The sequence below is a fragment of the Xiphophorus couchianus genome, chromosome 4, assembly GCF_001444195.1.
Source record: "Xiphophorus couchianus chromosome 4, X_couchianus-1.0, whole genome shotgun sequence".
Lineage (NCBI taxonomy): Eukaryota > Metazoa > Chordata > Actinopteri > Cyprinodontiformes > Poeciliidae > Xiphophorus > Xiphophorus couchianus.
Genome location: NC_040231.1, coordinates 4999216 through 5012172, shown reverse-complemented (window position 1 = coordinate 5012172; position 12957 = coordinate 4999216). Strand labels below are relative to the sequence as shown.

Below are 12957 nucleotides of genomic sequence, written 5' to 3'. Positions count from 1 at the left end.
AAAAAAATATGATTCACATTTATATGGCAATCCATACTTAATTTATTTTTATTTGATACATTTGTACAATATTCTCACATCAATTACTAGTTACTGTCGTTTGGTCTACCCCACTGACGGGAAACCCTACCAGCACACAACGTTTTGTCACTAATCCTGAGGCAACAATAATCACCTGGCTCATGTACAAACTGGAGGATTCCACAAGAGGATTCCCAAGGCTTATACAAAAAAACCCACCCAGGATCGAGAGATGTCCATTTCAAGTCAGGTCTCTTGGTGACGGTGCCGACTGCCTAACTATGGACTGTTGCATTTAGAGATGGGGCAGACTCAACAAACGGGGAGTTGTGAGGAGATTGACGTTAAAGCTCTTCAAGATATGTATAAAAAATTTGTCCTGGAGTGCCCGAGTGGAGTTCTTTTTCTGCATGAGTTTAAACGTTTCTTTGGAGTGGACCCAACAGGGGAACCATCTGATTATGCGGAGAGCATGTTCCGAGCCTTTGACAAGAATGGGGTAAGAAAGGAATGCCTGCTTGCTTTTCTTCATATCAGTCAATGTATCAAAATCTAAGGCAAACCTTCTCTTTTAACTTATCTTTTATAGGACAATACAATTGATTTTCTTGAGTTTGTGGCAGCACTGAATCTCGTTTTCCGGGGAGACCTGGAACATAAACTACGCTGGTCATTCAAGGTGTATGACAAAGACGGCAATGGCTACGTGGACAGGAATGAGCTGCGCTCAATAATTGATGTAAGTCTGATAAAATATTATGTCATTTTATTATTGTATTACTTTGTTAAATATTTGATGAAAAATATTTGAGCACACTTTTTCTATGATCACATTAATTAGTCTCATTTGATTAAAAATACAATATTAATTTCAATACTACTAATTTAGAAACTACTGCCTCATGAAATTATGGAAAAAAAGATGTTTGCAAACAAAGATTTATTGCATGATTTAACTTCTTTTATTTGAAACAGAAAACCAAGTATTAGTATAACTTCTGTTAAAAATATCAGCATCCTTATTAGGTAACACAAACATAGGAGCTGAGTTTACTGGGTAATTAGTAAATATACGAACTCAGATAACCAGCTTGCAGTCAGCTGCTTTACTGACATGCCACTCGTAGCTTAAATATTCTCGTCTTAAAGCAGCTTTACCTTAATACGGCTGATGGTTGGCTCTATTTTAGTTTTCACACCATGACTGTCACTGATCTTTACAACTGAATTTTTCCAAGGAGTAAAATCTCTTTTTCTTTTAAGACAGATACAAAGTGTAGTATGCTTTACACAGTCAGCTTAGTGACAGCAAGCAGCAAGATGTGGGGGGAGTCGTGCCGTAAAATGGACACAGTTCTGACATGTTAACAGTTACTAGCTCATTCATATTAGTGGAAATGCTTTAGTCTCTACCGATTCTTAGGGTGTATTCAGACCGGATAGTCTGGTAGACTCGGTTCGATTGGGGACTGAAATTGCAACATTTTGTTACATTTTCAGAACTCTAGATCGCATTCACACTGCACTGTGTCAAACGACTAAAACTAACTGAAAAACCTGTTCCCCCCATCGCCTGTGGGGGCGCTGCACCAAGAACTGCTGAAGGACTCGACACAAAACCTCTGAAGAAGACCAGCGCAATTTTTTTCTTCACAAAAAGTAAACAAAAATGGAACAGTGTCAGATTTTAGCGGTTGTATGATTTCTTCATTGATATGCATTACTGGTTTGGACATCGCCTGTTAGCCGCTAACGCTAGCGATGCTCCTGAAGGCGCCGTTACTTCGCGGTGAGTCGGTCCACTAAACCAGGCTGTTCCTGCAAGATGAGCAGGAATCACAAAAATGATCGCAGCGCCTTTATTTCTTACCCAATCTCTATAAACATGGCTTGAATTAAAATTGAGAAAATTGCTGATGTTTGTAAGTATTCTCCCTTTATATAAATCTATAAACACTTTGGTTTCTATCAAGATGCAAGAGAGGACTAAGCAAATTCCTCCATCCTATTTGATGATTATGTTTAAACAAACGAGGCAATTAGTTCAGTTTTTGTCTTTTATTAAAGGTTTAAAAATTTCAGCAATAAGCTGAGAAAAAGTTGTAAAACAACTTCAAACCATTTATATTCTGCTTTTCCTTGCTTAGTGTTGGCACGTAAACCCGTTAATATGACAACAGACACAACAGCAGAGAGTAATAATATTTACCAGACAGTCAATATAGCTATGCACTGTAGCTAACTTCCTGCTTTTGAAACTGTCTCTAGTTGCATTCAGACAAGTTTTCTACCGTTTTAGAGTCCACTTCAACCGGACCGAGACCTAGGTTTTTAGGCGGATCCGAGTTCGGTTTTTAAGTCCGTTTTGGGATTCAAATTTGCATTCAGACCTCCCCAAAAACTCGGACTTTCTAGACAAACGGATTAGAGTCTGATTCAGAACTCTAGTCCTGGGTTGGTCTGAACACACCCTTAAAAGTCTGGAGAATCAGGTGGGAGTCAAGCTAACAACTGAGCACAACAAGAGCTTAAAAGAGATTATTTATTTTATATAAAATATCATAAACCTAAGATTTTCTTGGGATTTTGAGTGAGCTTGCCTGGTTATTATTTCATTTAGTCACTGTTATCTTTATAAAGTGCTGTAGCTCAGTGGTTCCTAGCCCTGGAGCTCAAGTCCCCCCTGTCCTGCATGTTTTAAGTGTCTCCTTGCTGCAACACATCTAACTGAAATAACTGGGAGATCAACAGACTTCAGAAGCACTTGATGGCATGCAGAGGAGGTCATGCAATATCATTTGAATCTGATGTACAGGAACAGAGACAGATCCGAAACATGTAGGTCAGCTGGGTGGGCTGAGGACCAGAATTGGGATCCAGTGCTGTAGCTGTTGCCGTCCATAATTACAAGTGCGGCTGCTGATCAATAAAAAATGCTGCTCAAGTGTGTCTCCCAGGGTGTGTTTATAGCCTCAGCTCATCAGAAAATCACATTTTATTGTATCTTTGTTGCTAGATTGGAATTACATCAACAAAACTGCTCACTTTGACTAGAAGTCAAAGTGCATATAGAATGCATTGAATGTTTACCACATTAATTAAGAGGTGAATATCCTGAAACCATTCTTTATTTTTTGAGTTCCAGCTGCTAACATTGCAGGGAATTATCTAAATATATTGTCTGCAGTTCCATGTTTTCTTTACTATTATTCCAGAGTATCTATCGGATCAAAAAGTGCTCAAAGAAAGACATGAGCGAGACACAACTTTCAGTTGACGAGGTTGTGGAACGAATATTAGATGCTGTTGACTTTGACCGAGACGGTGAGAAAACAGTGTTGCAATGTAGTAGAAAAAGTACTACAAGAAGACCACATTAAACACGTCTCTTTCTGCTTTCACAGGTCACATTACTTTGGAAGAGTTTATTAGAGGTGCACAGGAAGATCCATGGGTGCTAAACATGTTGCGGTTGGACATGAATCCGGCTGGATGGGTTCTGGAGAACAGAAGAAAGAGTGCACATTTCTGATGCGTCAACTTTGCCTTTGCTGTGATGTGAAATAGACGCAGTCATGGTGGCAGAAATACAGCAGACTTTTTTTTTTTCATTCACACGTCTGTGCCATTTATGAACATGCAGTTTCACATTCACAAATTGAAAACATATTGTTTTCAATCAGTTTAATTAACATTAACCACAATTTGGTTTTTGGCACTATCAGAACCCATTACAACAATTGTAAGAATATACAAAATGACTGCTTATTGGTTTTTGTACATTACTCTGTAGTTTCATTGTTACAATTGCTCTTATCTGCTGGCTTAAAATATTCAATTATGAATTTATGTTTAGCTTTTTTTAATGGGCCATTTTACTCAAACCAACAGCCTTCTTGCCATTAAGTGTCAATGAGTAAATAATGACTCTATACAATGTTTTAATAAAAAATAACTTTCTTGTGGCTTTTTGTAGATTTTTGAAATTTCATTTTATGCTGTATCAGCAATTTAACTTCTTAGTTATATTACTCAGATCTCTAAGTACTGTTTAATTTAATAATAAGTGTCCACATTTGCATATATATATATATATATACACGTTGGCATAATATTTTTCACTGTAGATAATATTTTACTGCTGCTAAATGCTCTTTTTAAGACCTATTCAGAACGGAAACACTGCAAAATGTCGCTTCATCTTGTTTTCTGGCAGTTTTGAAAGAATACTTTTTATTACTTTAGTAAAAATATATTTTGCCATCAGTTACACAGTTGTGCACATCAACCAAATACTTTTTGAAACCTTCATCATAGTCACCAATAAGCTATGTCTTTAAAATCTTAGCATAAGACCAAGTGTAAACAGATCACTTTATGCTATTTTGTTGGTGAGCAACCCCATATCTGTTTTCTCTCCCTATTTATATTATGTTCCATATTTACTTTTTTTTGTGCCCTGCTTTCAAGTGCATATATGAATAGCTGTCCATGCCTTTTTAATTGGTATTAATTGTAAATACATCTGTTTAGGTTGCTGAATAATGTAAAACTAACCATATTTTTCTGTTTAAATATTTTATCTGTTTTTCAGTTGTCTAGGCTTTTTGTTACTCAGACACAGACTGTTGTACTATAGGCAAATACAAAACTATTAATTGTAACTAAACAAAGAATAAAAAGTATTTACTCAGTATAATGTGCCACTTCATTAAGTAATCACATAAAGTGCATAAGAGGCAAGAAAAGATAACTGGTTTGTGGATTACAGCTTTAAAATTAGTTTGCTAAAGTCTTTAGCTAAGAATAAGCTTCTTTGTTGAGGTCAAACTTTGCGTGAATGAATAGGCATGCTCAGATTATGACCCTCGCCATTAGAAAGACAATCAACAGACAAAATTAAGTGGACACATTTTGTCATTGTTATTGTAGGCTGTCTTTAGGTTTTTTGTTACGAAAAGACAGGCAAATTTGAACAATTTAGACATAAAAAGAGTAAGGGGACTTAAGGTTTCCCTACAGGTTGTACATTTTGACTCAAAACAAGGATACAATCAGCATAGATAAATAGTTAGAAAAGGCTTTTTTTCACTAAAATGAATTATGCAGTGAATGCTAATAGAGCATGTATTCAATTATCTGTCATTCATCTATGAAGATTTATTCTTTAGACATGGGATCAAATTGTAGGCTCATTCCTAAATATTTCATCACTTTGTATAAGCCTATTGTGTGTGACTTTGTGGTATTTTTGTAATACATAAACTGATTTTGTCCTTGTTACTCTGAGCTGGATGAGAGAATGTTTCATTAAGTGGAAAGTTCATAAAAAAGGTTTGTTAAAAAATCACACATGTATGGCCAAGACACAGCAGAATTGACTGTAGACTCAAACAATGAATGAACTGCTAAACACATGCATATTTCATCAGTTTGTAATGCCTGTCATAAAATTGCAAAGTAGGATGACAATTTTCAATGTTAACCCTTTCAGCAGACTGTGTCCATACTCATGTACATGAGGATGAAGCGCAGAGAGGAAACTGTTTCACAGCAGAACTTCAGTCACACACAGCCAAAAAACAACCCTTCAAAAAAATCTTCCATCACATGCATAATCATTTAATAAATATCGAAGCATAAAATGCAGTATTGGAAAATTGTAAGAAAAAAAATAAATGTGATTAAATGTGGGCAAATACTCAGTTGTAGATACATTATAACAATTTTGACAAAGTCAGCTGACCTAAAGCAACACTTTTTTGAGATTCCTGATATGGGTTGAAATTTTATTTCAGTTCTACTTCAATTTTTTTTTATTAAACCATTATTTCACTTGAAAGTCACTTATTTTACTTTTCTCAGTCCAGACAGCAGCAGAGCCACAGTTTTAAAAATACCAGATACCATTTCTTTTTCAAATGCTGACCTCTGCTGGATATGTTATAAAAGGACACAATTCTTGTTATGTTAAGGTTTTTTCTTTTTCTTTTTTTTCTACTTTCACTGTTTTAATTACAGTTATCATAATGAGTGAGTCTAACACTACAAGATTTCTAAACAAGTGTAAAACTGTAAATGTATAAGGATGCATTTCATACCTTCTTTTATTAGTGTGGCATTCACCTGGATCTTTGTAAATGCAATAACACAATAGCTTATATTAACCATCACTTGTTACGCTGGAGTATCCGTTCTCTGAAGAGGAGCAACATTTTAAAGTTTAGTGAGAAATGTACTGTCAAACTAGATTGTAAAAAACTGATTTCTGGACAAGCAACTAAATTGAGGGAGTTCTTGTATGGTAGGAATCAGGGTAATTTAAATTCAGTCTCAAAAATAAGAATTATTCTAAGAAGCGCAAGCAGATTATTTTACATTGTATCATTATAAGCCTTCTCTTTGTCACAATTTTACTACTACAACACAAACTTTATGGAGTTGCTGGTTTCATTTTCTAGCAGAGCTTAGCAACCTTCTACAGCCAAAGGTATCTGATTTAGTGACCATAGTATCATTGTGCTTGGTTGACTTGCAAACTGATAGCACCTAAACCCAAAAGAAAATCTATGTGGTATTGTCAACATTAATTTATTAAGGCACATTTAAACCCCAGTGGACCAAAATAGTGCCAAGTGTAACCAAAATATATCAGAAACAACAGTGAAAACACAGTAAAGGCTACTATTAAAGCTTCTTAGGTTTCCTTAGCACCTAAGCAGCCCTACACAGGCTGATCATATGACATGTGACATAATTAGTGCAAAAAGATTCCCAACCCATTCCCAAGTTTTTAGATTGGATAATTCATGGGTATTCCTGTCAGTAGGTTGACTGTTTAGTCTTTTTTAGTGATTTTATTTAATATTGAGAGAAACTAAATATTAGGTCTCAAATCATTAAAAAAAAAAAATCAAAACAAACGCTTTGTATACAGAATACACCACTTTGGGTGTAATGAAGCTCTACAGTTTTACTTTTGACTCAATAAATGAAATAAGTTAACTTTTAGGTTACATTCTTTTCTTGAGAGGCATCTAGTAAATTAAGAGATTCACTATAGTTAATTAAGAGATTCACTAGTAAATTAAGAGATTCACTAGTGAATTAAGAGATTCACTAGTGAATTAAGAGATTCACTAGTAAATTAAGAGATTCACTAGTGAATTAAGAGATTCACTAGTAAATTAAGAGATTCACTAGTGAATTAAGAGATTCACTAGTAAATTAAGAGATTCACTAGTAAATTAAGAGATTCACTATAGTGAATGAAGAGATTCACTAGTAAATTAAGAGATTCACTAGTAAATTAAGAGATTCACTAGTGAATTAAGAGATTCACTAGTAAATTAAGAGATTCACTATAGTGAATTAAGAGATTCACTAGTAAATTAAGAGATTCACTAGTGAATTAAGAGATTCACTAGTAAATTAAGAGATTCACTAGTAAATTAAGAGATTCACTAGTGAATTAAGAGATTCACTAGTAAATTAAGAGATTCACTAGTAAATTAAGAGATTCACTAGTAAATTAAGAGATTCACTAGTGAATTAAGAGATTCACTAGTAAATTAAGAGATTCACTAGTAAATTAAGAGATTCACTAGTGAATTATGAGATTTAGAGTTCTTGGTCAAATTAGTACTTATCAACACGATCTGCAGGCTGCCTTGTTTAACAAATAATGTTCGTTTTAAATGTTTTATAGGTTGCAATTCATTTATCAAGCTAATACGTGTACAATATCTTTATGTGCTGTATCTTTGATGAGTTTGGTTGCCTCTATTAAAATAAAACTTATGATTTTGTTTTATTTTTCAAGCGTTATTAAATAAATAAATACACCCTAGATAGCTATGACAAGTGGCCATTTTTTCCAGAGTCTTCGAAGGCATTACCCCAGCAGCTTCGCTGCCGCACCTCTCAGGTGTCTGTCGGGCCGGGCGGCTTTACACCGTCAGCGGAGTCGGTGGAGACATGAACGCGCGGCGGCATGGCGGACAGAGAGAAGCGGAAAGCCACACCACCGTCCGGCCGCAGCATCCAGGTGAACTCTCCGGCCAGCTTCAGGTAAGAAGTCCGGCAGAAAGAGTCTGAATAGGGGTAAATGAGGTGCTTGTGTATTCACCGAGCTGGCTTCTGTGCGCCAGGGGCAAATCGGGTGAGACTCTGCAGAGTTGATGGGTGCTGATGTTGGCTATTCGGATCCGCCGCTGCAGCAGGAGGAGCAACGTTGGGCTCTTTCTTTGGAGCGTCGGATTTTAGGGAAGCATCTTTTGATTTTGGGCGTGTCTGGTCCCACAGGAGCGGTGTTGCTGCACCTTCACAGAGCATATGTCGCATAACCTACTTTTTCTTAATCTGATCAAACCTCTAAATCTCTGCAGTCTTTAAAACAACAGCATTTCGAGTGGAACTGCTTTAGCTTGAGCCCACTTGGTTCTTTTTTTAAAATAAACTGTTTTGTTTCACATTTAGCTTTGAAGTTAAGATGACATCAACTGTCCACCTCCATAATTTTACAAAGGGCAGCTCTTATTGACATATCAGTATGCTGTAGTGTTGGTATATGGTTCACCTTCTTTACACAATCCCGAATCTAATTTACTATGTTTATCTTACTATGTATTAGTTTGTTGTTCATGTTTTTGATTTATTTTTATGTGACTGAACATGGATGGATCTTTTATTGCACAAATTAAACTGATAAACTGCTTAAAAATAGAAATGAAAAAATAATCAGTATGACTGATTCAAGCTGATTAAATATACAGATAGACAAGCTGAAATCAGCTGCATGCTGTTGCTTCATGCACTCTCATATAAATTCAGAGGTTGCAGTTATGCCTGTGGCCAAAGCTATGCTCATTAAGTACCATTACTTTGTGGCTGAAGGTCCTTTGATCAATATTTCCCAGCGAGATAACAACAGAAACTCACCCTCCCTCAGGCTCAGTCTTTTCCCATCCCAGTATTGTACATAAACATGCCAGTCTCTCTGCTATAGACACTTTCTTGTGTTTATAGCAGTGGTTGTACTCAGTGTCTGACTAGCAGACAACAATTTAAATCAAACTAAATAAAAAAATCTGCTTCCACTGAGTTTAACCATTTGAAAAAAAAAAAAAAAACGTCAGCATAGAAATAAAAAGCAATCCATAGACAAAACGGATTTGTCATAAAACAAAAAGAAATCTGTGGGATAATCAAAAAGATTCAACAGATATGAATCAAACTTGATTCTGTGTTTTCTTCTGTGTTTGTGATCAAAGGAATATCTCAGTAGTGTTCCTGACATGAATGGAGGCCAGAAAACAAAGTCAGGTTTGGATTGGTCCCAGATCAGCCATATGTTGGCATGTTTGTTTCCGTGACATTCTTCCCCTCACATGCTGTGCTTGAATTATCAATTCGTCTCGTACTTGCTGATGTTAAAAACAGGGCAACCACACTGCTGCATTTGCAGCTCTTATATTTGATGTATTTATTGTCTTAAATGTGGGAGCAGTTCCACTTTAAGCTGAAAACATTAGTTCTATTAGGGGTTTGAATACAATAACATTTTTAGTCAGCAAAGTCAAGGTGCAGCAAAATACATTTCTGTATAGTCAAATAACATTATACAGCTAGCTATTCCATAGTTTTGCAAATGTATCTTGCATATTTAAGCTGAGGTTTTGGGGAAAAATGAGTTGAACCTACAGTCTTGAAAAGCAAACCAATAAAGCAAACTGTGTTGTTTGTTGTTTAGGTTGTTCGCCTAGGTCTCGGTTCAGTTGAAGTGAACTCTGGCACTGTTCGAAAGCATATGCAAGCGGACCAGAAATCACTCCAAAAGCAGGAAGCAAACTATGGCGCAAGGCATTCTGGGTCAACAGAGCCTAAATAAATGTGTAATTCTAGCACTGCAAGGAGACATGGCTTGTGGTATTTTACCAGAGACAAAAGAGAAATTCTACAACCACTAAAATCTTACAGTACTCCATTATTGTTTGCACTTTGTGAATAAGGAAATTTGTTGGAAAAGCACTGAAGGTACTTTGGGAAGTAAATAAAGCATATACTCCAATCTAGAAGGTGGTGTTGGACCTTAAATGTTTTGGCAGCAGCCATAAAAATAGAAGAAGAAGACCTTGGGGAAACATTTAGTTAGTATTAAGGTGTCAAGAGACATCTAGTGGTGAATGTTGGTAAGTGTATTCTTTAATTTAGAACTACGCAACACTTTTACTAGTCTGTTACCAACCGGACATGTTAAGCAGCAGCAGCTCAAGTTGTGTGCGTAGCTGACAAAAGTAAGTTTAACCTAATAATAGCTGCATAGACAATTGTCGTGTGTTTTGCTGCTACAGATACGCAATGTTTAATTTGGGTTTGATATTATTAATTATTTGTTCTGTAATAATTGAGGCTGTTTGTTGGTGGGCGCTACATGCTAAAGCTAACCGCATCAGGTGCAGTGTTTGTAAACTCAGTTAAGCATCGACGTTATGCGTGTTTAAGCTTTGGTTATAATAAGTTAATCATATGGTGGGAATGTAAAGGTTGAAAGTATATATGCCAAGTGGTTTTATCAATGCAGACAGCATGCATTTCTGATTTTATTTCAGTATTTTATAGACCACACACAAAGATACACTCTTACATATTCAGACGAAACGTGATGGCTGCTGTGTGTCATCTGCCCACACAAACGATCTAGAAGCATCCTGTCTGTACCCCTCATCGACACGCCGAGGTGGATATCAACAGCAGAATCCCTTTGCAGTCTCAGTCTGAACCTAAAATTCATAGCTATCGATCTTAGTTTGCCTAAGGTCGTTTTAACCTCTTCGGGGGGTTTGTGTCGTTTCTTTCAGTAGTTCTTGGTGCAGCGCCACCACAGACGAGGAGGTGAACATGTTTTTCGGAAGGTTTGGATTATTTAACAGTTCTGTGTGAAAGTGAACCGCACTTAAAAAATGTTGCAAGTTTAGTCCCCAATTGAACTGAGACTAGAAGGTATTTTGCCTATGTGAGAATATATATTTAGATTTTTTTCTAAAGGAACCTTTGAGCCTTCTTGCATAAACCACATAGGGATAGTGGAAAGATGGCAGGGCTCTAACATACAGTTGGAAAAAAAACGAAAGTTCTTGCTTTTGATGGTGTTTTTGACAGTAACCTTTACAAACAGATAACTTTCAAGTCCCATAGTTTGACTGCATCCAGTCAAATATCTCAAAACCTGTGTTTTGATTTGCCATTGATTTGAATTTCACCCTCAGCAGGAACTGACATCCTGGACAGTAATTGTATTGGTTGCAGCTCCCCTCTGCTGATTATTTACTGCTGTCTCTTTAATTCTGCTGACCAGACATGTATTCACAGACGGCACCGCCCTTCTGTGAATAAACTGCAGGTCTACTTTGTCTCTGTCTTTTGCAAAAATAATCTATCCCCCACATATCTTTGGAAATATATTTTAAGGAGATACTAACAGACTCTAGTTGAAGGGGGCCCACTTGATGTAATCACAAGCTTTTGTACAAGCAGGCCACAATGAACCCTGGTGACTGAATTCAGCAGAGCATGAAATAGGAGCTGCCAAATGATATGGTAGGTTGTATGGTCAACCCTTTCTGCATACCTCATTGAGGTTATACCATTTTAATTGTGAAGTGATTTAAAGTAATTTAAAAAGTGTTAAAACTTCACACTTTCATGCAGCCCCTGCATATTCTCTGTGGGTTGGGGCTCAAATTGAAGCGCATTATCACTTTACCTATGAAGCTGCTGTCAATGGAAAAAGGGGCTTGCAAATGTACCTCTTAATGAAATCTCATTTCTATATAGTAGATTTTAATCATTTTTCAATATTACAGAAAGTAACTTAGTTAGTAAGATAGCTACTTTATTAGTAAGAGATTTAAACTCCTTGCTTTTAATGCCAATTATTTGTGTTGCACCTAGCAGTATTCAGACATAAAGTTCCAAAAACTGATAATAGCTACTCAGTTAGAAGGGTGAAGTCTGATATTGTCAGGTAGACATAATATACCTAGTTAACTTTCAATACTTAGAGAGTAAATCATTCTTTAAAATGCTGCAGTTCAGGTGAGTTGCTTTCACTACCAGCAGTTTTCACCACCAGATGGTGGTTTTAGTTTCAGGCAGTATATCATTATAGTCTATTGGCAAGCAGCAGAATCTAAGGAACAAAGGACAATAACTTCTAATACAATATTGAATAGAAGACAGATGACAGAGTACTTTAAGATGTTATGCAATAAAAAAAAACGAGTTTACAATCTGAAGGACAGATTTCGTCAAGACAAAAAAGTACAAAGTTGAAATTACTTTATTTTTTATTCTTAAATCCATGATGCCTGCAGCTTATTTAAAATACAGAAACAGTAACAAGAAGGAAATAAACATTGATTATTAATGTTGGCCCCGTTTGACTTATGGGATCGATACCAAAATGTTAAAAAATGACATGGCTGATATATTGTAATTCTGAAACTTTTTGTCTTACTAATTTGGTTTCATTGAGCTGGTTAATGTTTCAGACTAGCGATTAGACAAATTAGGCCAATATTTGCTATTTTTATAACACTGGCTATCAGCCCTGTCCAAGTACATTTAGCTCATAACCAGGGAGTTGAATGTTTGATTAACAAAGTGTTTTGGGGCTTTTATGGATGGTATTTTTGTGAAAATTTCCTTGTAGCTTTTCAAAAACTGTTGTCATGTCTTTATCTGGTGTTGTGGATGGACTGTTGTTTTTATCATATGGTTTTCTTTCCACATGACTTTAAAGAAATTTACATCAGCACTATGTACTAAAAAGTTGATACTTCTCAAGTAACATACTAACAATTACAAATAAATTGCTCAGTTAAGGCTGCCATAACAAATATGTTGGAGGAGACACACTTAAACACTATAAACAAT

At 36.0% G+C, this 12957-nt stretch overlaps 2 protein-coding genes across 2 annotated transcripts in view; both read left to right on the top strand.

Annotated features, from left to right (window-relative positions):
- Nucleotides 1–279: 279 nt before the first annotated feature.
- LOC114142624 (guanylyl cyclase-activating protein 2-like) lies at nucleotides 280–3719 on the top strand. The gene is made up of 4 exons (XM_028013977.1): nucleotides 280–520; nucleotides 611–760; nucleotides 3237–3345; nucleotides 3426–3719. Exons 1-4 carry the CDS (start codon nucleotides 323–325, stop codon nucleotides 3551–3553), a joined length of 585 nt encoding a protein of 194 aa, XP_027869778.1. The 5' UTR covers nucleotides 280–322; the 3' UTR covers nucleotides 3554–3719.
- A 4181-nt stretch (nucleotides 3720–7900) lies between these two features.
- Nucleotides 7901–12957, top strand: part of mapk8ip1b (mitogen-activated protein kinase 8 interacting protein 1b) — a 40544-nt gene continuing 35487 nt past the window's right edge. The window contains exon 1 of the mRNA XM_028015253.1: nucleotides 7901–8091. Coding sequence (XP_027871054.1) covers nucleotides 8015–8091 — 77 coding nt within the window. The 5' untranslated portion in view covers nucleotides 7901–8014. The remainder of the gene's footprint in view (nucleotides 8092–12957) is intronic.